This window comes from Mus caroli, unplaced genomic scaffold (genome assembly GCF_978045245.1).
Source record: "Mus caroli unplaced genomic scaffold, Mus_caroli_1 scaffold_1, whole genome shotgun sequence".
In the NCBI taxonomy this organism is placed as follows: Eukaryota; Metazoa; Chordata; class Mammalia; order Rodentia; family Muridae; genus Mus; species Mus caroli.
Window position 1 is genome coordinate 165,560,500 of NW_028227256.1, and position 23,060 is coordinate 165,583,559.

At 44.7% G+C, this 23,060-nt stretch overlaps 1 protein-coding gene across 1 annotated transcript in view; it reads left to right on the forward strand.

The window, feature by feature from the left end:
* The window catches only part of Lmx1a (LIM homeobox transcription factor 1 alpha), a 144,702-nt gene extending 121,851 nt beyond the window's left edge, over positions 1-22,851 (forward strand). Inside the window, exons 4-8 of the mRNA XM_021170712.2 lie at positions 13,074-13,246; positions 15,318-15,395; positions 16,964-17,033; positions 20,705-20,875; positions 22,678-22,851. Of these exons, the coding sequence (XP_021026371.1) occupies positions 13,074-13,246; positions 15,318-15,395; positions 16,964-17,033; positions 20,705-20,875; positions 22,678-22,838 (653 nt within the window). The 3' untranslated portion in view covers positions 22,839-22,851. The remainder of the gene's footprint in view (positions 1-13,073; positions 13,247-15,317; positions 15,396-16,963; positions 17,034-20,704; positions 20,876-22,677) is intronic.
* Positions 22,852-23,060: the final 209 nt, after the last annotated feature.

Below are 23,060 nucleotides of genomic sequence, written 5' to 3' on the forward strand. Positions count from 1 at the left end.
TCTATCTATCTATCTATCTATATCTATCTACTTGTCTATCTGATCTATCATCTATCTCTGTCATCTATGTATCTATCATCTATCTATTTACATAGATATATAAATAAACCACACACACACACACACACACACACACACACACACACACACACACACACAGGATTTATTTGGGTGGCTTACAGGCTGTGATCCACCCATTCCAGAAATGGCTGTCTACCAACAGAAGGTTCAAGAATCCAGTAGTTGTACACTACACGAGCCTTAATGTCTCAGCTGATTTTCAGTATCTTCCAGAGTCCCAAGGAAGTGGGCTCTAATTCCAGTGAAGGAATGAACTTGCCATCGAGGGCAAGTAGACAAAGTGACAAGCTTCCTTCTTCCATGTCCTTTAAGTAGGTTGCCCACAGAAGGTGTGCCCAGATTAAAGGTATATCTTTCCACCTCAGAAGATCCACATTAAAAGTGTGTCTTTGAAAAGATCCTTTACTGGTGTACTCAGCCTCTTGGGTTTTAGTTAATTCCAGATGTAGTGAAGTTGACAACCAAGAGTAGCCATCACACAGTTTCTAGCCACAGTTTCTCAACCTACTTAAATTCAATCCAAGCCTGCTGGCATGACCTGCATCTAACCTGGACATTATACTGCCTGCTTTCTCTTTCTTTTTACTGCCTCTTTTCCTTTTCAACTTTATCCTCTTTGTGCACAGAGAGTTGGCTATGAGAGCTGATCACTTTGAGCCAGGGACATTCTGCATGAGCTCGCTGCTTGACTTGCTTTCTTTTGTCACCTTTTAACGTCATTTTACCTGCAGGATCTTAACTCCTGAGCATTCCAGCCACACTCTAAAATACTATCCATCACCACCGAAGTCTCCGTCACAGTCATTCTGTTTTCAGTATCTTTCATCACCATTTAAATTTGACTTGGATTCTAAAATGATTCAGTTCATCATTTATTTATTGGCTATGTCTTCCCCAAAGGTGGGTAGGTTTTCCTTGAATAATAGGGAACATCTGTTCTATTCAACTGTATTTTCCAAACCCACAGTGATGGCTATAACATTAACTGTGGTCAGTGCTTGGTGTAGGTATGGGCCAAATCATCTCTTTGAATGGTATTTTGATTATTTGCTTGTATAACTGTCTTGCTACTATTAACTCAAGTGTTTTTCCATTTCCTTTCTATTTTAAAATTAAAATCAATCTCTGTGTCTCTCTCTGTCTTTGTCTCTCTGTCTCTCTGTCTATCTCTATCTCTGCCTCTCTCTGTCTCTCTGTCTCTCTCTCAAGCATGGGTAGGCATGCACTCATTTTGAAGACAGGATTTTACTCCAGACTGCCCTGAAACTCACAAGCCTCCTGCTTCAGTTTGGTGAATGCTGGGATTGCAGAACGTACCACCCTGCCTGACTTATTCAGCTTTTTCTTTAGTTCCCCTTGTATATGATATCTATGCATGATATCACTTGTATATGATATATATGCATGATATCACTCTGTGAATATGTTGCTGTGGTTGAGGATATTATTAATGGTTTGCATTTCTTGGGTGTCTAGTATGAAAGAAACTACACTTTGGAGAAATTAAGTAGTATGTTGCTCCCCAGAGAAACAGCATTAGACTCAGCTCTCTGACTCTTAAGGCCCCTTTCCTGCTCACAGGGCTCCTTTGGTTGGGTCTGCGTTTTAGAACACCGGAAACACATGGTCCTTCCTGACCATCCCTGCTCACCCTTCAGCACTGCCCATCACTCAAGTGTGGTAAAAGACTCTTGCTTTCTCTCCTTTATTTTGTGTCTAGTTTCAGTAAACCTATCTTAGGCGTTCTATAGGTCATCTTGCAGGTTTCCCTGGTTGCCATGACCACATTGGCCCCCCCCCTCCACTATATTCTCTAGAATCTTAACATTTTTACTAAAACTCTTCATGTCTTGTTTTGGCAATGTTTACTCTTTCATCTTCTCCACTACCCAGGATGTTCTTAGAGGCAGAGAATCTGTATTGTTTTTGGGTGTAAAAAAAATTTCACTCTGTAAAATAAATATTTTAGGTGAATACATGAGTGATGGTTTAACATGAGGCGCCTCTGAACATTGAAAATGTATTTATTTATTTATCAAGATAATTTTATATAAAATTAAGAGTCTCATTCTGTGGGAGAAAAAAGTTCAGCTAGAGAAGTGTGGTCTATGCACTTCTCAAGCACAGGGCAGAGAATAGATATTAATGTAGAATTCAATGGCAGAGCTAGACCATGGCTGCTGCTCCACTCAGAGCTACCTATGTTTCCCTGAAGTGCAGCTGTACCCACAATGTCAAGTTATTTCTCATTTGCCAGCTCTCACCAGTATCAGAAGGAATGAAACAGATCACCCCAAGGGAAGACTTATTCCGAGATGCGATCTTAGACACTAAAGGAAACAGACATTTGGTGACATCCATGTACTGTGAGAGAGGCACACTCTGGAGTCATCTGGGCCCTGCAAACAGAAGGGCTGATCAGCACTTTGCCTCATCCTAGAAGAGGTGATAATGAAGAGAGGTGGGAGAGAGTCACTGGAGCTTGAGGGTCAAGGAGAGATGTCTGGGATGCAGAGGCCTTTTAGATCCTCCCTGTCTCCTACGTGCTCAGGTACGTCCACAGCTCTGAGGTCTAGTGGCCACCACAATGACAAAGAGGAGGAGGATTCACCCTGTGTGTGACAGTGTTACTCAAGGTGATGGATGCTGAGGCCAGTCCTGTACCTGACAGCCTCATATTTAAAGCCTTATGTTACCCTCACCCTTTCCTCTAGCCCTACCATTATGATTTAAAGGAAAAAACAGGATTTAAAAGCTTCGTTGCATTTTGCCCAGTTATTAAAACGGACAAGCATCATTGAGGATTTGGCTGAAATAGTTAAAATGGAGACAGGTCTTAGCTGCCTAAGAATGGGAGGTTTTATGATTGGTCAAGCCTTTTCAGAAACTCTAGTGGGAAACTCTTTGTGTGCACACTACAGTACAGTGGGGGAATGGAACATTCTAGATCGGGACTTCTTAATCTTTTTTCTCCTTTTTCTTCCCATGGTGATTTTTTTTTCCTGAGAAATTTTACACAATCTTTAGGTATATAAATTTACAAAATAGATCTTCATTTATTACTAATAAATGTCTAAGAAGTTTATTTTAAAGAACCTTCGGCATAGATATAATCTTACTGTTTATTGAAGACAAAAGCAAATTTACATAGTAATGAGATATGTTTACTTGTGTGCTCAGAACCAAAGCTGCCCTGAGGTCGTGGGGAACAATATGGCAGCTCACTGTCAGAAACATCCCAGATTCATTTCCTGTAAGTTTTACCTTTAGTTGATTATTGCACTGTTGTCCATTCAGAAACCCTTTTTTGTTGTCAAGCTTCTCATGACCTCTACATTTGTGACCTGTAGTTTACAGAGCTGAATTCTAGGTTAGTGATTCTCCAAGTGTGGTTCCTGACCTAGCATGGTGGCATCCACGTTCAGTTAGACCTAGAAAACCACTGGCTAGTCCCAGACTCACTGAATCCAAGCCCTGGGGACTAGCACAGCCACCTGTGTTGTCCAGCCCTCCAGGTGCTTCTGAAGTAGTTCAACTTTAATGAGCACTGTTCTGCAGTTACTGTAGGGATCTAGGGGTTGTAGAAACAGTTTGGTTTTTTCTCTAGCTGAGGTTTCAACAGCAAACTCTGTGCTATAGAAATACTAATAAGACTGGGGGGGGGGGATGAGTTAACAATAACGGTAGAAATTTAAAGCTAGTTAATGACGTAAAGTGTTTCTAGCCATAGTGCCATAAAATAAAGACCATCTTAGTATATACCCAGTTTCACTCAAAGGTGTACTCACATATCCTCTCCAGGAGGTAGCAATCAAGTTCGATCCATATGGCTATACTCAGTATATATTTAACGTAGGGAAAGCTCAATCCCCTGGAAGAAATGTCTGTATTATTTTCACCCAATTTTGCTTTTTCACCCATAAAGAACATTGTCTGTTGAAAGCCCTCAGTTTCTAAGGGTAGCCAGTTAGCCAGCAGTAAGGACTTCCTTCCTTCCTGTCAGTTGACCCTGAAGACCGTGTGATCTGGTTGACACCAGCTGGACCAGAAACCGCATCAGTGAACCTGTTCTCCAGGGCTGTGACCCCTCTCTGCTTATTTCCACCTGCTTCTCTTCATGTCCTTCCTTCTTCTCTGTATCCTTACTACAGTAATTCTCTAGTGTATTCCCGTGACTTTCTCCTATCCTTTTTGTGGTAAAATAACTAGGTGTGTATTGATACAATGACAGCACATGGATGGCATAAATAGCAATGTGAAGGAAAGATCGAGGTTGAAGTTCATGTGGCAGAAGTGTCATCTTTACTGAGCATCAGTGATGGAGGTAGTTAACAAATCCTTGCCCTTTGAAGGTGGCCAGTCGGTGGTTTGTGGACTGGCTGGGAGTCTGAGGGCATAGGTTACTAGCCTCTGCTCAACTTTCCAAAGCAGGACAGGGTCTGTTCAGAGCTATGGTGTATTGGCCAAGAGCTCAAATGGGCTAATTACCTGTGATCACACAGCATACTCTGTGTTAAAGTCCACAGTGAGTTTAACTAAATGGATCTTTCTTCTGCATGCTTCCCAGGGGGTCTCTATGCTCCAAGATAGCTATGAATGTGACCCAACACAAAAATATGAGGCTTACTTTCATTGTGAGCATGGTGAACTTGTGTGTGTGACAGACACATAGACAGACACAGAGATAGAGACACAGAGAGACAGGGACGCACACATACAGAGAAAGAGACAGAGAGATATTCTTTGTGATTTTCTATTGTAGTCATTCACTGAAATGAACTCCACAGATGACAATTCAGTGTGGCTGTGTCAGGAGGTTGGACTCCCAAGCCTCTAAATTTTAGCTTATTAGCCAATTCCTGCAAACTCCCTAACTACCTAGAAGACTGTAATTTTTGATGGGTTTTCTTTTCCTTCTTTTGTTTACTAACTTGAAGGGATAATTAACTCTTTGTTTTCCAGCCTTGCCTGCAAACAATTTAATATTACTTGGACAGTTAATCCTTCTGAAGACTACTAATTAATGCAATAAAATTGGACTGCTCCAAAGAGAGATGGCATTCGGTCCACTGACGCCACTTTCTAAGTCAGAGCAAGCACACTCATCCTATTAATATAAGCTAATAGGATGTCATGCATATCACACCCTGTGCCTGATGACCACTGGGCAGCTGGACTAATGAGCTTTTATCTAGGCTGAGCTGTGAGCCCCAAACAACCAAATTAACTTGTTATGAGCTTCACAGCCTCCCCCTTGGAGGCTGGCCAGATGAAAACAGAACAAGTTACAGGCTCTGTTTAGTACACGCATCCCTGTTTGATCGGAGTGCTTTGCTGTTGAGGCACAGGAAACTTCTGTCACCAGTGTGTGACAAAGGCACCGGCACAATTAGTATTTATACTCCTGCTCAGCAGTTTGGATTGCATGTGGTTCATGGGTTTCACGAGGCTGTGCTTTGGTATCAGATGAGAAGGAAGATGTACATTTGTGGAGAGAGAGAGAGAGAGAGAGAGAGAGAGAGAGAGAGAGAGAGAGAGAGAGAGAGAGAGAGAGAGAGAGAGAGAGCCTAAGAACTATTCAAGTGTGCAATTCAAAAGTACTTTTGCCACTCAGGGCTACTACCACCCTGTTTCTCTCCATACCTCCCAATCACAAGGTCTCCCTTCATTAGGAAGACAGGAAAGGCATCCAGCTGTGGCCAGCAGCCAGAACTCAGGCTCACAGACACAGCTCCCCTTTGGGACCTTCCTGGAAGACTGAGCAGGGTGCCCTGGCTGTGACCCACCTAGCTCTGACCCTTGTGGCCCCTCTCCGTATCCTGGCACGGATCCTCCTTCTGCAGTGGCTATCTCTGAACAAAGGTGTCTTTCTTGGAACCTACAGCCTCACTCAGGAGCCTACCGTGGCTTTTTTGTCTGCTCTGCTCCTGAGATTCTGAGACTCTAGGAGCTGATTGGAGAGCATCCTTGGGCTTGGCTGAAAGGTTCTGTGGGGATGGGGGAGAGGGTGGGACTGTATGAGGAACAGAGCTTGATGAGGATTGAACTGAGCTCTGTCCCTTTGGGACTGAAAAGAACATGGGTAGGAGTCCTTTCTCCAAGGGAACCCTTGTGTTCAGGTCTTACTTTCCTTATTCAGTAATAACAGCCACACAGTCAACAGTTGTCCAGTGCCTGACATTTTGGAAGCAGGAGGTTTCTTTGGGTTTTCACAGTATCTAGGAAAGGCCTGACAGGTAGATATGTGGGCGTGGGCAGCAGAGGGGAGGCACAGGAGGTAGACAAAAGAGAGTTCCAGCTCTGTGCCTCAGATAAGAGTTCACCTTTCCCTTCCCGAGCCTCAGTTTAGTGACACACTTTGGCCTCACAGGGCTGTAGCAGAAACAGTGTAACAGTTCAGGTGTAACAGGAGGCATTTCAGGTACTAGGTCCTTAAAACTATCCTATAGATGAAGAAATGTTATGATCAGAGGAGTCTTTATCCAAGGCTCTTCAGCTGAGTATGAAAATGGGGGGTGGAACTTTCATCTCCTTTGAGCTCAGTCACTTTGCATCAACGTGTGTTTCTGAACTAAAGAGCCAAGCTGTGGGTCTGCAGACACAAAGCCTTAGAACTTTTCCTGCACGTGGCTTTGAGCACACATAGGTGGCTCTCATTTCTTGTGCTTGACTTTCAGGTTAAAAAAAAAAAAAAACCCTCATTTCATCTCTCCTTCCAAGTGTGTGTTTGGGCATGGCCCTGCTACCAAGGCCCCGTGTGTATGGTAGCAGGTTCCTGAACCTCTCTGCATCTGTTCTATAGCAGTTGGGAAGAGAGTTTCATGCTATTTTGAGCAACAATGAACTATGTGCTCCGGACAGGATGCTCACTTGGAACTGGTGCTTAAATGGTGGACACGTTCTTATTACAAAATCAGTGTGTGGCCTGATGCCTCCAGCCACCCAGGAACACAGCAATATGGAGGCAATGGCTGGGCCTTCCCAATCCACAGTGCCCTGTACCCTAACATTTTCCATATGCTGTGGCCATGGAACCCCTACCTGCAATCAATGCTGACCAAACCATCTCCCCACCAGTAAACCCCAGACAGCCTCTCCATCATATATCTCCCTTCCTTGGACTGAAGTGTGCAGCCCCTGTCTGAGGCTGAGGGGCCCCGACACACCACTGTTCTAGTTCCGTCTAGTGGGGTCAGCTGAGCTCTCTGGGAGGTCCCACTTCCTCCTTGCTCCTTTCCAGATCTCCCCCCCCCCCCCCCGCCTCACTGCAGGTTTCTCCATCCTCCTTTTCTAAATACTGTGTTTACTTCCAGTTCTGAGAACTCCAAGCACTTTCTCTTTTATGTCTTTACTATCTCCTACTTGTCAACTTTCACAACTCACTATCTCAACCTTTAAGATCAAGGAATCCTTCTTGCTCTTCTTGTCCCTCCCCGGAGTGCAAGGCAGGGCTGGAGGTGGAGCGGTGACTAGGTGACTAGGACAGTTTGTGTGAGGAGCCTCCATTCCTGGCTAGGCTCTAGACTTACTAGACTGTTTCCTCCCTTGATGCACTTCCACTTCTTCCACTTAGAAAGCTCTGCGGACCCTTTGTCTTACCCGCTCTCTGCACCTGCATGACCTTCACCAAACCCTTACCCCCCTGAATCTTTCTGGGTGCTTAGTCTTTTTTCCCTCTAAGAATAACCTGATTCCTCCTTGCCCTGATGCCTCAGTGTGACCCTGTATCACACACAAGGGTGGTTAACTGATGTTTGAGAACATCGTTTAATGAATACATTCTTAGTTAAGTCAGCCTCTTATACCCCCCTCCCTCTGTCTCTTTCCTACTCTCTTCTGTTTCTCTTGTATGTGTCTGTGCTTGTGTGTATGTGTGTGTGTGTATGTGGTATGTGTGTGCGGTGTATGCTGGTGTATGTGGGTATTCATGTGTGTGTATGTGTTCATGTGTGTATGTGTGTGTTCATGTGTGTATATATGTTCATATGTGTGTGTGTGTATGTGTGGTGTGTGCTGGTGTATGTATATGTGTTAGTGTGTGAATACACAAATGTGTGTGTTTATGTGTGCATGTATATGTGTTCATGTGTGTATGTATGTGGTGTGTGTGTGTGTGTGTGTGTGTATGATGTGCTGGCACATGTGAGGGACTGGGAAAACCTTGAATATCATTCTCAGCTGCTGTCCCTCTGTCTTGCTATCTAGGCAGGATTTCTCGCTGGCATTGAGATCACCAAGCAGGGTAGGCTAGCTGGCCAGTGAGCTTCAGGAATCCACCTGCCTCTGCCTTCTCAGCACTGGGATTACTGGTGTGAGTCCTGATGCCTTAACCATGGATTCTCAGGGTCCAACTCAGGTCTTAATATTATAAGGTAGGCAGTTTGCTAACAGAGCCATCACCCAGTTCCACGTCAGAGCTTTTGTTGGATCTTTTTCCTGGTGTGAGCTGAGCTCTTCTTGAAGACCTGTGGGTCAGGCAGTTTGCAAACAGTAGCTGCATAGACCCTGTGTGTCTGAAGATGACCACTGCTCTTCTCAGAACGGATGGAATTCCAGTCCCCTACCGTGCAAGGCGGTGGCTGAAACAGTTTTCTATATATCCTGTCATCATAAGCCTCTCCCTGATTTCTTCCCCTGCTCCCACTACCTACAGCAAATCCCAGAGCCTTCCTCTACTCCCCTAGCCTGGCAGACATTTATGAGGCTCATCACTGGGGAAACACTGGGGCCTGTTCTTGGCTCCCCCTCCTTTAGCACGGAGATATTTTGTCTCCCTCCCTCACTCTCACCTTGTGGACGAAGGTCTGTTATCTTATACCCTGTTTATGGGCTGTTGGGATTTTTTCCAACAACCTGAAATGAATCTGCAAGGCCCCACAGGTAGTACTGCTTGCTCCCCTGGCCATAAAGTATGGCTGGCTCTTTCATCTGCCATTACTTATATCATAAATGAGTGGGCAGAAAGACGGGGAAACAGCGGCTCTAAACCAGTCCAGACTTAAAAAGAAGATGAAGAGGAGGAGGACGAAGAGTAAAAGGAGGAAGAAGAGGAGGAAGAGGAGGGGGAGGGGGGAGAGGAGGAGGAGGAAGAAGAGGAGGAAGAGGAGGAAGAGGATGAAGAGGAAGGAAAGAAAGGCCTGGAGAAACATGTTCAAACGTGGTGCTATGCTAGTTCATTTCACTCTGTAGGCTGTACAGAGACACTTAAGCTCTGGGCTTCCCCACTAGGAGTCAGATTTATTCTGTGCTTGTGTCTAAATGGCCTCCAGGGATGCGAACATTTGTTGTTGGAGAGCTAAGAGTGGTGTTCCTTTCATCTCTGCTGAGGGGTGTCACCTTAAATTATGAGGGAGAGCTCCAGCCTACATCTGGATGTGGGAGGCTCTGGCAATGGAGGGAGCCTGCTCCTTTCACTGTTTGAAGGTTTTCTACCATATTCTGCTTCCTGGTACTCCAGCTAGCTCTGGGAGAAATATTTTACACTATATATTCTCATGGAAAAGTTTGTGGAGTCTGGCAGGTCTACCCTGCAGAGAGAAGAGAGTGGCCTTGGTGAATGTCACAGAGAAGCTTAGAGCAGCCCAAGAAAGTCACAGAACATCCCAGACTGCTGGTAGTCACACAATGGAAGTGGTTGAAAGACAGGGGTAGGCAGCTCCTGAGATTCCATATTCCTTGCTGTTCTGCATCTTCAGGATTTGACTCACCTTACACCCACCAGGACAACTGGAAGTCTGTCCACATTGGTGACTGTTCAGGTAGCAACATCCCAGATAAAAAGTATGCATTCTATTGACCACAGCAGAGAACATATCAGATCCTGCTAGCTATCCATTTCACAGTATACCAGTTAAATAGCTCCTCTTGCCCCAGAGTCGGGGCCTAGAAGAATGGGACATGCGCACGGATGCATGTGTTTAGATGGAGAGGCAGGAAGTTGGGTGAGAGCTAGGGCAAAGGTCACTAAACTGAAGTACACAGACTGTATTTAGCCTAATGTCTGTTGTGCAAATGCAGGTCTACTGGACACAGGTATGCCCATGCTTGTGGCTTATGGCTTCCCTTAGGCTATGGTACAGTGTCTGAGGTTAGAGAGTGGAATGTGAACTGAGACCAGAGAGTTGGCAAAGACTAAAGGAAATACTCTGAGAAGTTTCACGGGCAAAGTCTGCAGAGTCCTGTGGAGGGAGAATGGGACTGTGTAGACAGCATTCCACACTGCTTTCCTGGAGACAGCTGGCACATATGGACCATTCTTATTATTTCAGATTTTACATCTTCATTAGTTATATGATCCAAGGTTTCAGTATCCGTTTGCATCAAAAGATGTGGGAAGAATCAGACTTACTTTTCGAAAGACACTTGTAAACACCATTTTATTGACAACACAGGCAGATGCCAGGCTTCTGAAGATCTCCCAACTTCACTTTAAAACACACTCTGTCCTGAAGCAACCTTGGTGCACGTCCACAGTGTCAGTTTCCTGACTCAGTCCCTTCCTAGCTGCCTGCATTCAGGAGAGCTGTGAGTCATTCCCCTTTCCTTAGAAGTGTCACTGAAGAATTAGTCACATCAGAATTTCCTCTTTACACCCCCCCCATCTTTACACCCCCCCCATTAGGGGTTGGGGGAGTCTCTGACATGATTCAGGTCACTGAGGGTGAATATACAGAGATATGGCTTTCTTTTTCTACCTTTAGCCTCTTGGGGAATCTTCTTATTTTCCTGAGCCTTTTGCTTCCAATGTTTATTTTCTCCATGCTATTCTGCAAACCTCCTAGGATTGCCTTGAAAACCCTCTGCACAGCTATGACTAAGATCAGCTGTGACATCACTCCTGGGAAAGAGCAGCTTCAGGGCTGAAGGATCTAGGGGCATCACCCTCCTCATGGGGACTCTGGTGCTAATGCTTCCTAATCTCTCCGGGTCTTTTATTTGTACCTGTGGTGGGGAGCGAGACACAAGGAGACTATAACCTTTCTACAGCATATGTTAAACATTACTTGTGTGTTGGGGGTCATGTGAGCTCCTTTGTACATAGCATCAGTGCTTCTGGGACACCCACAGGTGGATGTTACTGTCATCAGAATGTAGTGGAGGAAACCAGCTGGGGGACTGGGAACATGATATGACTAGCAAAGGCTAACAAGGGGGCGGGAATGCCTGACTACCTCAGCCTCCTTTTAGTTCAGCAGATTCACAATTGAGTGCCTCTTCACATTCAAGTTATATTTTGATTGTCCATAGAAAGAGAAAAAAAATTACCGTTTTTCATATAAAGGAAATGTTTGGCACTGGCAGAGTGCCAATTTAGAACTCAGCTCACATCCTAAATAAACATTCAAGTATAAATATGTCTCCTCTATAGGAGAGGTAGGAATAAAGAAATGATCTGTGCCACCTACAACTGCTGGGTCTGTCTTGTGGGCTTCTTAAAAGTAGCCAGAGGGACAGCAATTGTCACAGGGCAAGCCCACGAGGTAAGGGTTTCTCTGCATTGAGGGTAGGAAGATTTCTAAGACTCAGAAATAACAGAGGGTCTCCTTAGTGTAGCTTGGAACCACAACTCTCAGCTGCTCCTAATGCACAAAATGAAAAGAAGTAACTTACCGTGGTATTTCTTAGACCCTAGAAATAGCCTCTGAGCCTGAGAAGTGCCTGTATGAGAGACGTCTTTCTACTTTGGGCATCATTGTTAGTTGTATATCCTGTGAATGTTCAGCTTTAAATGGGACATCTTAATTGACTACCTTCCTACTGGACAGCCAAGGTTCAGGGAACATCATGCAAGAGGAGGCAGAATGAAAACAAGAGCCAAAGGAGAGGAAAAGACAAAGGAGAGTGTTGTAAAATGTTGTCTTCAGCGCATGCCATGGCTATTGCTCTCATGAACTTGTAGCGCCTGTGGTTGACTGCACAAGACCTGAACAAGATCAAGCCAGCCAAAGTTCTAGGATATAGGGGGAGGGAACTCACAAAGCTCCGCCCCTAAATAAGAACCTATTGATAGCTGATCGTTAGTATGGGAGAGTGCATTCTTTTTTTATTTTTGGAGGTGTGAGCACTGGTAGGTTGTCCATGCTCCTGTAGATGACCCCACATCCATGCACATGTGGGGAACACTAAATAGACTTAGTGAGTTTTATTAAAAATATAAGAAAACATGAAGTTGGGAGGCCAACATGTGTGAGACTATCTGGAAGCAGTTGGAGGGGGGAAATGGAGGAAGATATGATTGTATTTCATTGTATACATGTGTGAAATTATCTAAGAATAAAAAGGAGTAAATACCCCTGTGTTATTCACTGTTCGCTGAGTTTTTGTAATTCACATTTTTCTTAGGGAGTTGCTTACGTTATAGAAGTTTTGAGGAATTATAAGTGTTACCTGATCATTCCAAGTCGTCTGTGCCTATAGATAACATGATGCTGGTTTTTGATGATCCTTCAAGCAATAGTAACCAAAATGTTTGACATAGTTCTGGGAGATTATGCCTGAGTCCTTTAGGTCTAGTATTGAAAATAAAAATAACATCATGGAAATCATACTAGGAACCAACAGTTACTGGGCCTTGGTCATGTGCTGAAGAGCATTTTGAACCACTTACTACCATAGGCTCATTTCATCTCCACAATGATTCCAGGGGAGCAAGCCTCTCATACCGTGATTCTTACATAGAAAATGGAGTCAGAGTTGATTAGCTCACTTAAGGCCACACAATTAAGAAATGTGCAGCCAGGACACCATGCTATCTATCTATGATAAAGCACTGAGGGTAAGTATGACTGTGAACTTTCTGGGTCCTGCTTCTGAGCTTTAGAAGTGGATTCTTAGCCTCTTTCTGGAAGCTTTTAGATCAGCACTACACAGGTTATCTCACTCACACCTAAAGCCATCTGGGGAATGTGGCATCCCGGAGCTTATCATGGAGCAACCAATGGCTCCACGGGTGCATCTGGGGACTGAGGATACCGTTCTCTGCTTCATTTTAGGCAAAAGCGATGATGAGGAGAGCCTTTGCAAGTCAGCCCATGGGGCAGGAAAAGGAGCATCAGAGGACGGCAAGGACCATAAGCGACCCAAACGTCCCAGAACCATCTTGACCACTCAGCAGAGGAGAGCATTCAAGGCCTCGTTTGAAGTATCCTCCAAGCCCTGCAGAAAGGTATAAGGGGTTGAAGTCAAGAGAAGGGATCAAGGCCTCCTTGTCTGTATGCAGTGGGACTCCCTTGGGATATTAAAGGGGGGGAGAGGTCTGAGTGATGGGGAATGCTGCTCAGAGTCTGTGACAGTTATGAGCCCTGCAGGAGGTTTCAAAGATAGCTAAGATATGGCTTGGGAAGTAATAGACTCTCCCCCAACTTTCTATGTGCTTGCCAACTCCTGGCTGCCAAACACCTCCCATTTCATGAAGTGCAACAGGGAACAATAAATAGTAACTAAATCATCATGATATTAAGTACTAGTTGTGATATAAGCCAGATACCTTAACAGATATAAAAATACAGTAGCTTGCAATGTGTGCTTTTTATGGTCGGGTTTTGGCTTATTCTCCTTGGTGTGTGGACTTGGGGATTCCCTGGGTAGAAGTTCACTCCTTCCTATGATATTTTCAATGGAAGAGATGCACTCTTGGTTTTCCACTCACCTAATGATGGGGATTTGGGTTGTGTTTTGTTGGGACTGTTTTGACAAGGGGTCTTGTGAACATTTATGGAAAATTACTCATTGACTTAATGAAATAGTATTTTCCTTTTATGCCCCATTTTGGAGGAGAGGAGGCTAAGACTGAGAGGGCAGTTCTGGTATCTATTACTTGGGTTCTAACAGCTGCTCCAGCTATCTGCATTTTCCTAGCCACCAGGGTGGGGACAGCAGAAGTAGTGAGTGAGCACCTGTCATTTTGAGGTACATTCCTGGGGTTTGTGTCTACCTGCTCATGCATCTCCTGTCCACACAGTAGGGGAAGAATTGGGTATTTGTGGAGCCGTAATATATTCTGTCACAACTTTGGTCTGGGAAATTTCCTCGTAGACTCTTTCCTTTCCTTGCCTTTGCCACTCCCTACAGTCTATGGGAGGTATAGGTAGGTAGTGAGATACCCCAAATAGGCTTACATGTGGACCATTTACAGTGAGGAGGACATGAGTATATACCAGTGACACACAAGGGAGAAAGCTATAATAACATAACAAAGAGGCTGCCAGGAGCTCTGGGAAAGGGCAAAGCCATTTCATCTGGGCATCCACCAGGCTTTATGGATCAAGTGGGCTTCTGATCTGAGGCTCTGGGACATGGATAGGGTTTCAACAGGTGCTAGGGCCCCTGTGTCCACTCCTTATGGTGACTTAGTAGATGCATGTGCCTCAACTACCTACCCTACTCGTCTCACTTCTAAGCTTTATCCCAATTGCATGGTCAAGATGATGTGTTTTTTGCAGTCTCCATTTAGTCTACATATTCAGACCCTTTCAGTCCTTCTTCCCTGAATCTGTCAAGGAGGCGCAGTGTCTTAGGGTTCCTCTTACTATCACACTAACCCCTTACCATATGCCCAGATGACTCAGATAGCCAAACACATCTCTTTGTTATTTGGATCCCAATTGCCTTCATCTCCGCATGACCCCAATGCATTTGCCAGTGTTAGAGTTGTTCACCTGTCTCTGATCCATTCCAGATAGCCCTCATGCTTTATATTCCCCCTGCCCTGGGAAGGGCACAGTCAAAATAAATAGTGAACATGAATATTCAGAAAACACACAAAGTTACTTGGAAATAGACAAAGGCAAAAATTTAAGTCAATGACACGACAGGAGGACAAGCGAGAACCATCTGTTTCTGCAGAGAGATTTTCACTTTAGTTTTCCTTAAGTCAATTAAAGCACATGAAAACCTACAACTAAAAAGAGGCCAACTCCAGTAAGTCATATAAAGCCATAACTTCCGAGTACAAGAAACCCAAAGTTCCTCCTGGGAATGTGCATCTAAATAATTGAGCATCTTTTTCTTTCTCTACCTTGTGAAAGATGCCTTTTCTGCCAGAAAGAAGAGTTCTTGTGTTTAGGCATATTTGAACATTAATCATGATCTAGTCTCTACTTAGGAATGTGACCTATGCCCCCACCTGGCACCACCTAGGAAATGGTTTACCTCCTACTCTAAGCAGTCAGTGTGTGTGTGTGTGTGTGTGTGTGTGTGTGTGTGTGTTTTATACTCATGTATTCAATTTCTTCAAGGTGAGGGAGACTCTGGCTGCGGAGACAGGGCTGAGTGTCCGTGTGGTTCAGGTGTGGTTCCAGAACCAGCGAGCCAAGGTAACCTGCTTCTCATCTTTATCTGTCTTCATCTTACTGGTTTCTTCCAACAACAGCCAATGGACATCGGACTTGCTGTCAGCCTTTCTAAGCTAACTTATGGGGTAGAGTCGTTCTCTTGATTAAAAACGCCTATCATCAGCAATTATTTCAGCCACAGTGCCTGGAGGAAGGGAGAATTGAAGTGTCTGTGTTAGTGGTTAGTCAAACAGTGAAACAGTTGTTTTTGTTATAGCAGGCAGAATGCATGTGTCCACTCCCAGCCTTCAGTGTCTGGCCTCTCTAACTCCAGCCTTAGTGTCCTAGGTAACAGACAAGTCCTGGGTTACTTATTTTCTTCCTGACTCTAAAAATATACATGCCCTGGCTGTTTTCCCATAATCATGGTTTTATTTATCTTTCTTTCTTTCATGTATGTTCATGGACATGGAGTGTACATGGAGTTACGTGCATGGAAGTGTGTGCATTTACATGAAGGCCAGAGGTCTTCAGGATAGTAACTCACCTTGGTTTTTGTTCTTTTGAACAGAATGTCTCACCAGGACCTAGAGTTCCTCAATTAGTCAGGTCCTGGGGTCCAGGCAGCCCTAGGCATCCTCTTTGTCTCTATTTCTCAGCACTGGGTAACAGTGCATACCAATACTTTTTGCTCGAGTTCTTAAACATTGAACTCAGGTCTGTGCTTACTCAGCAGCACTTTGCAAACTGAGCTATCTTGCCAGTCCTTAGATGGTGATAAATTACTCTTCTCATTAAGTCACAATTCTGCAACAGAATTCCTCAGATCGGGGCTGTTGTTGGTGTGTTGCTATTCCATCAATAGAAGAATTCATGGTGCAGTTACTGTTCGAGAGCTCATGGGGTGTGCGTTCACAAAGCAGGAGCACACTGAAAACTCTGGGAATTGTATGGCCAAGGAATTCATTTTTCTAGCATCTCACACACATATATACATGCACACATGTGTGCGTGCTTGGCAAATATTAAGATCTCACTGAGTGCTAATGTTTCCCAGAGCAAGAGTTGAGAAACATTGGTGAAAATAAACTGTCACTTTGGCGCACAGGCTTCTGATTTAGAGACATGGATCTCAAAAGAAAGGCTTCAAACACAGGGTCGGCAGATAGGAAGGAGGTAAAAGAGTGTCTGGGCTCATCCCAAGTCTCACCCACTGGGCAGTTCGTTCATGCTCCACAACTCTTTGAGACCATGAAACACACATCCACATACTTCCTGCCTCACATGAAGCTGTTCCAGAGAAAGCGGCATGCGTTCCTTGCTGGGAAGAAGTCTATTTCTGAGAAGACAGGCTGCACTTTGCATTTCTGGCAGCTGCATTCCTGCTGCTTCAAACTAGGAGAGCCCTTGCCCCTAAGCATCTGAGTCGCAGTGTTGTGTCTGATGTGTGTTTCCTGGACAGAGTAAGACCTGGGGGGATGGCTTCCTCTGCTTTAGAAACATTCCTCTTACCAAAGGGCAAAGGTCTCACCCTCTCTGATCCTTTCTGATCATCCTGTGGACCCAACCCAGGCCTTTGACTTCTAACCCTGTGATCCTCTCTTCATCAGATGAAGAAGCTGGCCCGGCGGCAGCAGCAACAGCAACAGGACCAACAGAACACCCAGAGGCTGAGTTCTGGTAAGCTGGTGGCTCTTTCCAGCCAGTCCCCACTATAGCCCAAGTTCCTCCTACCTGAGGCTATCAAATGAAGTTCTTTGAGTGCCATATTTCTGATCAGTGGCATTCATCCACGTCAGTTTGAGAGATGATCAATTTAAGTGAAGACTGGGCTGTAGGTAACCTGTAAGAGGGCCTTGTTGAGGGCCTTTGAGCTGCACATCAAGAACAGTCGATTGACAGTGGCAAAGCTCAATGTTTGGACCATGTCAGTGTCAGGACCATGTGCAGAGGCAAAGGCATGTCCGGTTTCTCTTCTTACCGAGTCCTTATCATTGGAAGCAAATCCACTTACTAAAAAATAATACTGACTTAGCCCTCTGGCATCTTTCCATCACTTTGGGTAAATTTCATGAGATAATAAATGTAAAAGGAATAAATGTTTATTTAGGCTCATGATTCCCAAGGGTCTCAGTTCATAACTGCTTGGTGTGTTGTTTTAGGGCTTATGGTGAGTCAGAGCATCATAGCAGAAGTGAGTGTTGCAAATCTGTTCAGCTCAGGCCGGTCAGGAAGCTGAAAGAGAAAACAGAGCCTTAGAAGTGGTAGTGTAAACGTTCTTTTAGGGCCCAGCACTAAAGCACTCACTTATCCGTAACATCTTGAGTAGCTATGAGTCTCTTTCATTCCCTTCCATTCACTACAGAGAGAAGCTTCTTCGATTATGTCTGAGAGCATCATTTGCCTGTGGGTACCAACAAACCCTTAGCATGCAGTTTGATGCCATATCAATTTAGCTAGAGAATAGTTGTAAGTTTCCCAGTGGGGCCTATGACCTCAGCCAGTTTGTTTTTTAATAGGTTTGTAGTATGAGGTATGCATTTTATCCAATGGAGTGAACTTCAAATCCACCCGGAGAGCAGCTGTCTACCCCGTAATGCTTATGCCATTGTAGTGCCAGTAGGCACATCTTGCTTGACAGTTTGGCATCATAGTTAGAGATTTCACAACTGGGCGGGACCAGTGATGATGTTTCTCCTAGTAGACTGGATGGCACCTCTCAGCACTCTGAAAGCCACCGAGCAGGGAGGAAGCGTCCAGCTCACTCCCAGCTTGATGTCTGTATATCTTGTTGTCGAGGTGTGTGAGTACAGGATGTCTCCTGCAATAGAATTCTATCATCTAGTTTTTAGGACAACCAAGAGGAATACCAAAGACCTATACTGTGTGGGGAGGCTCTGGGGCCTTCCTCGCCAACAACTCTTAAGAAGGTGCCCATATCTGGTAGTGGGATTCTTTTTTTTTTTTTTTATTCCCTTTCCCCTCAATCCACTCTCCAACTGTCCCACTTCCCATTCCTCCTCCCTATCCACCTGTCTCCATGTGGATGCCCCCACCCCCACCCCACCTGACCTCTAAACTCCCTGGGACCTCCAGGCTCTTGAGGGTTAGGTGCATCATCTCTGAATGAACACAGATCCAGAAGTCCTCTACTGTCTGTGTGTTGGGGGCCTCATATCTGCTGGTGTATGCTGTCTGTTTGGTGTTCCAGTGTTTGAAAGATCTCAGGGATCCAGATTAATTGAGATTGCTAGTCCCCTTACAGAATTGTTTTCCTCAGCTTCTTTCAGCCTTCCCTAATTCAACAAGAGGGATCAGCTGCTTCTGTCCATTGGTTGGGTGCAAATATCTGCACCTGACTCTTTCAGCTGCTTGTTGGGTCTCTTGGAGGGCAGTCATGAGAGATCCCTTTTTGTGAGCACTTCATAGCCTCAGTAATAGTGTCAGGCCTTGGGACCTGCCGTTGAGCTAGATCCCACTTTGGGCCTGTCACTGGAACATCTTTTCCTCAAGCTCCTTGCCATTTCCATCCCTGAAATTCTTTCAGACAGGAACAATTATGAGTCAGAGATGTGACTGTGAGATGGCAACCCCATCCCCCACTTGATGTCCTGTCTTCCTGCTGGGATTCTTGTTTGTTAGACAAATGATGAGTTTGGGGAGCAGTAGCACCTAGCAATGCAGGCTACCTCAGGTTTCTACCTGGTTTTCTCAAAAATATTAAATTTTGATTAACTCTTTGTGTGCCTTCATTGGCCCCATCCCTGACTGCCATTCCTGCTTAAACCTCTCCACCCCAGAATTCCCTCCTTCTCCTTTCCCATCATCTGTCTGCTCACTTGCCCTCTTCCCTTAAGTCAGCTCTGCTCCCCCATGGTACCTTTCTAGTTTCTTGGCTTGTATAGGGCTCTGAGTCACATACAGATCTAAATATTCAAATGTTGGATCATATATTAGAGAAAAGATGTGATGTTTGTTTTTCTGAGCCTAATTACCTCAGCCATTATAATCTTTTCTGTTTCTGTTCATTGACCTGCAAATTTATTTCTTTTTACAAGGTCTTCACAAGAGAAATAGTATTACAGAGAAATGGGACAATGTTTGCTGGGGAAGGGTAGACATCAAGAAGAATAGGAGTCTTGAATTCTGTTCTCAGATCTACCCCAAGACAAAGTTATTTGATCTGAGACCAACCCATTTTTCCATGTAATAGTGCCATAGGACATATGCATCCACAAAGAGGGGTGATCATGCTTGCTATCTTTATCATAGAGGATCCCTGCAGCCTTCAAAGAGGGTCATAGATATGAAGGTCAGAGGCATACCAATTGACTGCATGTAAACCAACAAACTTGGGAGAAAACTGCACCAGTGGATCCTGAAAACACACAGATAATACTTAGGACTCTGCTTCAAGACTTCTCATGACAGCTGTTAGAGTAGAGTTAGGAAAGCAGGAGCCAGAGGGAAGTATCATCGCTAGAAGTTCCTAGAGCCATGCACATACTGAGGAAGAGGAGGCAGGAGCTATGTCTTCTCTCATAAATTTCTACACACAAGTGTAGCAGGTTGCAAATGTAGAGCATACCCACTTTCATGGAATCTTTGTATCAACCCGGTGATGTCAGCTGGTCCCGTATCATGAGTCCCACTTAACTAATGAGCTTGCAATGGGTTATTTTAGGAAAGATTCATCCCCTCAAGTGGCTATCAAACTTATATGGTGTCCTAACATTCAGCTCCCAAGCCCGCATCTCCATTCTCCACTGTCATAGGCTTTGGTAGGTGCAGGCTGAGAAATACCGATACCACCCCATCCCTTCCTAGTTAGTATATAAGCAAACTAAATGCCAGGGAAGTAAAATGTAGCCACACAGCTTGCTCAGTCACATACCTCTAACGTGGTCTTCCATGAGTCTTACAAAGTACTGTCTATGCTGTTTGGGAGTCACCACCATCATGAGATAGAATGACTTCCAAAGCTGGGTTGGAAAGGATGCAGAGGCTCCTCTCAGCCCCACCCTCTCAGAATATATTATATGCATGGATGAAATTGTCAAAGAATAAACAAACAAACAAACAAACAAATAAAGAGACTGGATAGTTCCTCTTAGCCTTCATCCTCTCAGAATACATGAATGAAACTGTCAAAGGACAACTTAAGTAAATAAACAGAATAACATGCTGGGTTCTGGCTTGGGTCCTCTTGGGTCACTTGATGGGGGAGGAGGCTCTAGGTGACCATGCCACGAGAACCACAAACATGGGACACTGCCAGTGGGGGATGTGCAGTCTTTTGGGTCCTGAGATGCTAGTTGAAAATGACCTGTCTTCTTTCTTTTGTTCCCCAGCTCAGACAAATGGTAGTGGGAATGCAGGCATGGAAGGGATCATGAACCCCTATACAACATTGCCCACCCCACAGCAGCTGCTGGCCATTGAACAGAGCGTCTACAACTCTGATCCCTTCCGACAGGGTCTCACCCCACCCCAGATGCCTGGAGATCACATGCACCCCTATGGTAAGAGGGACTCAGTCCCCAGAGGTCCCTCTCAGTTCACACTTGTGGGCTTCTCATTTTTCCTTAAACGTATCTACACAGTTCCCAGAGACTTGCTGAGTTACCAAATATGAATACATGTCCCACAAAATATTGCTGACACCACCAATCTGATGGGTATAGAGGATTCCTGAGCACATTCTTTGGTAACATTTCCACGCGTCATCATTTTTGAGGCTCCTTTGTTGAGCTTTTCCTTGTCGACCTTGCCAATTAAGGCAATGTTCAAGGGGTGTGTCCTGGAGTTTAGTGGGATGGAGTAAACGAGTATAGGGTACCAAGGCCACTACATGTTTACATTAAGAAAGGCATTGTATGACTTACACTATAGGTGAATTAATATGTGATACAACATGTCACAAGTTGTCCTGATGTTTATACAATAAAGTTTAATTCAGCAGTCTTGTCAAATTTAGTAGCAGAGACATAAGGTGTGCACTCTGCCACTTCTTTCCTTTAGTTAATTTGTTGTTGTTGTTGTTGCTGCTGCGGTCAGGAATGTGACCAATTGGTAAAATGCTTCTGATACATACATGAAGACAAAAGTTCAGGTCCCCAGCATTCATGTTAAAATCAGACATGGCTACAAATATCTGTAGCACCAGTGCTTGAGGGGCAGAGACAGGTGTGTCCATGAAGATTGCTGGCCAACCGGTCTTAACAAACTTTTGACTTTCAAGAATAAGGAGGAGACCTGCTCAAGAAGATATCTGACATTAGCTTTTGTCCTCTACATGCACACACTCAGACATGTGCCCAACACACATTAACATATACAAGCACATTTGACACACACACATACACAGAGACACACACAGACACACACACACACATTTGTTGTTAAAGTGATCTTTACTTTGGTTTAGCCCAGCTTCCGTAAACACTTAACCGTGGTGTTTGTGGACCCTCACTGCCCAACCTCAAGAACACGTACACTCTAGGTTTTTACGTGTGTCTCCCAGTGATGCCCATCCATTTCCTCTTTAGAAGACACATATCACACTCAAAACATATTCTCTCTGTCACATGGGAGACCAGGGAAGATGTGGTTTTGTTGTTAATTTTGCAAATCCTTATGTCAATGACTTTAGCAAAATGAACAATTGAAGCTCAATCATAAGTTTTAGGCACTTGCTTCTGCCTCTCCAGTTGAACTGAAGTGCAGGTATACCCTGCCATGCCACCCAGGTTGCAAGTTTTCTATTGGTACCTCAGCTGTGTTATAGTGTGACCCCCTGGTCCTTCTCTCCAGGGTACATTTGAGGCCAGGTACTTAACTTTCCTTTGTTGTGAGGCAGAAATCTGGGGAGACAGAGAAACATTGGTACATCTCTGCTACTGGAAATGACCAATGTTACCAGCAAGATCAGAACTTCACTTGAAGAATTCATGTTCATTTCTTACCATCTGTCCTTGAGGAACCCTTTGTGAGGCTGAGGACATTCAGGATTCCTGTCTATGTCCCTCCAGCCTATGGAGATGAGTTCTGCCTACCCCGTGTTTACTGTGTAGATACCCTCACTGTGCATACCTTCACTCATGTGGCTTAATGTTTCCCAACTTTGAACAAGAGCTCTCTATGAGACCCCTAACATTGTAACCTTTACATTGTTGTGTCTAGTTGTTCCCACCCCATAGCTCATACTTAGTAGGTCCTCATCCCTGGGATGTGTTCAAACACTTGTTGAGGTCAGTTAATTTCCTAGCATACAAGGGTGTTACTTCTTCCAGACCCTCATGGCCATGTTCCATCTTCATTTCAGGTGCTGAACCTCTTTTCCATGACTTGGATAGTGATGACACATCTCTCAGTAACCTGGGCGACTGCTTCCTGGCAACCTCAGAAGCTGGACCCCTGCAGTCCAGAGTGGGAAACCCCATTGACCATCTGTACTCCATGCAGAATTCCTATTTCACCTCTTGAGTCTTCTCCTAGAATTTTGTGGCCTGGGCTCCCATATGGAACAACCATACTGTGTGAGGGGTTGCTGCTGACTTTAGGATGGGGAGGCCAGAGAAGAGGTGGGCTGGGGAGGGAGGTTTGTTGGGGATGCTGTTGTTTAATTATATGGTGTAGCTCAGCATTTCCAAAGACTGAATACATTATGGATTGCATAGTTTAATGTTTCTAATAAGAGTCTTAGTG